Genomic DNA, 5,289 nt, shown 5'->3' on the forward strand with positions numbered 1-5,289 from the left:
CCCACTTTCAGTGGCGTTACTCCCACGCCGCTCATTCCGAGTCCTCCATACACAACCACATCCGGGTTCATCTATCTCAGTCTCAGCACCGGCAGTCCACATGGAACCATCGATGTTAGGTCACCAGAGGCCACACACCAGAGGGGACCCTGCACTGCTGCTGAGTCACTTCGGTGGTGTTCGGTAGTGCCTGTTCTGATTGAAAGTACTTCGCACACCACTTTCTGAGCCCCCTACTTACGACAATAATAGCATGGTCGCGGAGCCAGACTGAGTGAGCGTCTCCCCCAGAGTGGAGACCACCGCCATGTCTCTTCAATGACAGTCCCCTTTGGACCTGCTGACACTGATGACCTTGACAAGACACTCCAAGCACGAAAGTGGAGTGGTATCGAAACTGAGCTCGCCATGCGAGCATGGCTGAAAGGACACATAATTTAGAACTTAAAAAAAAAAAATCAGTAATGATGAAGGAGGAGGACGATGAAGATGATGACGATACTGCTATGGGGGTCCATTTATGCTTGGGACTGTGTGACAAGGCTGTACTCTATGCTTCCTGTCATCATGATATCCCAGTGTCTACCAGGCCCGAGAGATACAGACACTTACAGTGTTAGTCAGAAAATTAGAGCAGCACACCCCAAGACACATCCGTGAAGTGGATGATACTCGACCGTATGGTCCCATTTAAGCCCATAACAGCACACTCAAAAACCACCACCTCTACTGGGAAATCGAACCCGCATCCTCCCAGCCGTCAGTCCACAAAGCTAACCACTTCGGCACGACGGTGAGATCAGTCAAAGACTTATGAATGTGAATACACTGGGTTATCAATCTTAAAACTGCAGAGTTACGTTTGACCTGAGCTCCCTCCCAACTCAAAATGCAGGTCAGAATGTCTCCTGATGAACGTGGCTGGGTTGTGTGGTGTGCTTTTGCCGGTGTATCCAGTTGGAAGGATGGGACCGAAAATGTGTGTGTGTGAGTGTGTGTAAATGCCATGTTATGGCACTGACATGTAAAATCTATAAAAAAAACAAAAACAAAAAAGTTGATGGTGCATAATTCGTAATCTGTGATATATAATTTTCACATGTTACAGTCCATTGAACTTTTTTTTTTATGATAAATGTGAAACCAGTTTCTTTGTGTCTTTCTTCTTTTTTTTTATGAGACCACAGTGTACTTTTTCATACACGATAAAGTACGCGTGACCTGATTAGTGAAGTGATGTGTTCTGGACGCTAGTCATTCAGATGAGACGATAAACCGAGGTCCCATGTTCGCACCTAGCGCACGTAACAGAACCCACGGCAACAAAAGGGTTGTTCCTGGCAAAATTCTGTAGAAAAATCCACTTCGATAGGAAAAACAAATAAAACTGTACGCAGGAAAAAATACAAAAAAATGGGTGGCGCTGTTGTGTAACGACGTGCTCTCCCTGGGGAGAGCAGCCCGAATTTCACACAGAGAAATATGTTGTGATAAAAAAACAAAACAAATACAAATTATAGGAGGACCAGATATTTTGTTTACAAGCAAGGACAGGATTCAGAACAGATGTTCTGCAATAATATTAATAATTATTATAATTCTTAAGTCCTGGTTCAGATTAATTGTGAGCTCTCTCTCTCTCTCTCTATATATATGTGTGTGTGTGTATCATACATTCTTTTTTTTTTACTTTGAAATTAACCTGCACTACACAATTAAACACATGTAAACACACACATGAGCATGCACATACGTGCTTATGCATACACACACACACACACACACACACACACACACACACACACACACACAAACACAATGGCATATATACATACAGATACACAAAGAGGTGCAGACAGAAAAAGTGAAAATTCTAAACAGACACTGAAAGACTGAAGAACATTGATGCAGCTGTATAATTTAAACAACTAAACTTTTTTTTTTTTTTTTTTTTTAAATCCCCAGCATAATCAAAAACCATGTCATGGTTTGACCAAAAAAACCAAAACCAAAAACAAAAAAATGGCCATACTTTGATTTCACACCAAAGGAAACACCTGTTTTGTGTCACGCTTCAAGACTGGCTTTATTACATCATTTTTTTCCATCAGTGTCAAGCAGCAACAACTTTCATCCATTCCAGTCTGCACAGTACTGCATTCCAGTTGCACCTTATTTCAGTCACACATCTTACACAGCTTTACCCTACAGCACAGTAAATGAACTTTGATAATTAAATTTTACACAGATTCATTACTCCCCTAATGGGGAATAATGTTTAATGCTTAATCTGCGACCGTTGACTCTAGCCTTGGCTTCAAAGGGAAGTAACTTTTATGGCATCAGTAAACTATTTCTACACAGAATTAGTTTTTGTTTTTTTGTTGTTGTTTTTGTTGTTGTAAACACAGTTCCTTCGGCACTTCAAATAAAAGATCACAGTTTCAGTTTCAGTTTCAATTTCTCAAGGAGACATCACTGCATTCAGACAAAATCCATATACGCTACACCACATCTGCTTGGCAAATGCCTGACCAGCAGCATAACCCAGAGCATTTAGTCAGGCCTTGAGTGCATGCATTTATATATATATATATATATATATATATATATATATATATTTGTGTACCTATCAGTGAGGATTTCTGCATCAGAATTTTGCCAGAGGACAACACTCTCATTGCCAAGGGTTATTTTTCAGTGCGCCAAAAGCATGCTGCACACGGGACCTCAATTTATCGTCTCATACCGAATGACTAGATGCTCAGTTTGATTTTGCAGTCAAACTTGATAGAAAGGGCAGGAATCAAACCAAGACCATCATGGATACTTTAATGCAGATCAGCATCTTATCCATTCTGCCACTTTCTTCCAACAAGGTCACAGAGATTTGTAAATGTGGTGGCACAGCACTGGGCAAGTTCCATTCCCTCACTACGCTCCTCTATTAGAAAGCCTGAATTTTAACAGTGACATGAGTAAGGAATCTGTGATGACAAGAAACTTCAATAACACTACCAAAAATGACAAAAACAATTTTAAGGAAAAAAAAAAAAAACTGCCTTCGCCAACCTCTCCAGAAGACATGCAAATACAATTAAACCTTTTTTTTATCCTTTAGTTTGTCTTCTGTGGTCCAGCCATGCCATCGACAGGACTCCCGTCTCCTTCACCTAACTTTACCAAATCGTCCATCCCTTTCAATGTCTGCCTCTGAGCTGGGGTGCTATCAAAAGAGCTGAGCAGCTTGGGGTTTTTCTTCAGCATTTCCTTAGGTATGTGCAAATTCAAAGTCTGGAAGTACTTCAGAACACTGCGGACCTGTGTGACATCCAGTTTATAGTCCAAGGCGATTTTCTCCGCACTGTTCTGCCTGGGGTTGAGGTGATGCATGGAAATAAACTCCAGCATTTGTCGGAGGCTGGCTCTGCCTTCTGGGATCTGTTCAGGATCTGGGAACCCATACTCTGCAGGAGTGTTCTTACGGCGATCCTCTGGCATGGATCTCAATGACCTGATCTGCAAGAAGAGAAAATAATCTTGATAACTCTACCTGGATGGTTTTAAAATATCATATTCTCTTGTACATTTTTAATGCTCTATACTTTTACAAAGTTCTTCTGCCTCTTCTTTTTCTTCTTCTCCCTCAGCACAGTGAATAGTCACTGCAGCACTGCACAGAAAAGCTGTTCACCAGATTCCTCCAGTTCTATCGGTTGTGTGTCTCACAACCAACAGACAAATTTAGATTATGTGTAAAATATTATTTTTACTATTGAACTATTGTAGTATCTCATTTTAACTTGTCACCCACAAGCCAATTTTCCTTGTATTTTTCAAAAGAACATTATAGTTTATACTGATTAGATTCATAGATTGAGTACATATCATTATACTCCACTTCCTTTCTCTGAAATCCAGTATAATTAGTTTGAGGAATCCGCTCAGAGAGAATAACCACTGACGTTAAATGACCACCAATGGGATTCTGTTTTTTGTTGTTGTTGTTGTTGTTGTAGTTTTGGTTTTTGGTTTTTTTATTTTTCTGCAGAATACTTTTTTTTCAGTGGAAATTTCAATTTCAATCATATCATGGAAAATCACGAATCAGGGAAAATTCCTCAGCCTGGTCCTAGGACATCACATACTAAGCCCCCAACTGACCACAATAAAAGAATGGCTTAGTCGTGATGCAGACTGAATGCTGCCCAACCCCAACCCCCAAAGAGTGGAGACCGCAACTACATCCTTCCATCAACAGTCCCTCATGAACCTACCGACACCGAATACCTTGACAGGGCTCATATGAAGCACGGAGTTGGAGGACTATCGAGATCACCATAAGAGTAGGGCATGAAAGGCCACGTGATTTGGGATTTTATAATATATATATATATATATATATATATATATATATATATATATATATATATATATATACTGATGATGAAGGAGGAGGAGGACGATGTTGCTATCGATGTCCATGCATGTATGTTTATCATCTATGTTATGTATTTTTTAACTTTTTATTGTAAAGACCACAAGCTGCCTGCTTGGGAGTGTCAATCTACCATTCTTCCTCCTCCTTCTTCTTCTTTTATTATTATCATTGTTGTTGTTGAAGTTGTCATCATCATTATCATTATTACCATCATCAGTTATTGAGTATCATGATCATTGTCATCATTATTATTGTCATCATCATTATTATTAGTAGTAGTAGTAATACATTTGGCAGATCTGCACAAGAAGCAGCAACAGCAGCAATCTGTCATTCAAAGTTCATTTTGAACAGTACTGACAAATTTACCTTTGGTGACTTTTTTTTAAAAATTTCTTTTACATTGATTTTGAATGACATTTCTTCATAACACACTGGATTTGGTCACATAGTCATAAACAAAGATACATCATCATACGAAAAGATAAGCATTTCATAATATACACACATAATGTAAATATATTGGGAGGGGAGGTTATAACTTAATGGACAAAAGAAGAAGAAAAAGAAGAAGAAAGAAAAAGAAGGAGAATGATGATGATGATGATAGTACTTTAGTAGTACTTAATCATCATCAGCATCATCATCATTCTGGTGATTTTTTAGCTGTTAATAGTTATCAGCCACTCTCTGACAGACCAACAGAAATATAGATAAAGAACCACAACCACAACCACTGTCCCTCTCCACTCTTAGACAGACTGACAGAAATATGGATCCAGAACCATAACCACTATCCCTTTATCTCCCTAACCATGATCCCTCTATATCCATACCATCTGACAGCA

General features: G+C 39.3%; 1 protein-coding gene across 1 annotated transcript in view; it reads right to left on the bottom strand.

Annotated features, from left to right (window-relative positions):
• Window positions 1-1,908: 1,908 nt before the first annotated feature.
• LOC143297805 (NADH dehydrogenase [ubiquinone] 1 alpha subcomplex assembly factor 4-like) overlaps window positions 1,909-5,289 on the bottom strand; it is a 7,728-nt gene continuing 4,347 nt past the window's right edge. The window contains exon 3 of the mRNA XM_076610307.1: window positions 1,909-3,519. Coding sequence (XP_076466422.1) covers window positions 3,118-3,519 — 402 coding nt within the window. The 3' untranslated portion in view covers window positions 1,909-3,117. The remainder of the gene's footprint in view (window positions 3,520-5,289) is intronic.

Source organism: Babylonia areolata, chromosome 23, assembly GCF_041734735.1.
Source record: "Babylonia areolata isolate BAREFJ2019XMU chromosome 23, ASM4173473v1, whole genome shotgun sequence".
Lineage (NCBI taxonomy): Eukaryota > Metazoa > Mollusca > Gastropoda > Neogastropoda > Buccinidae > Babylonia > Babylonia areolata.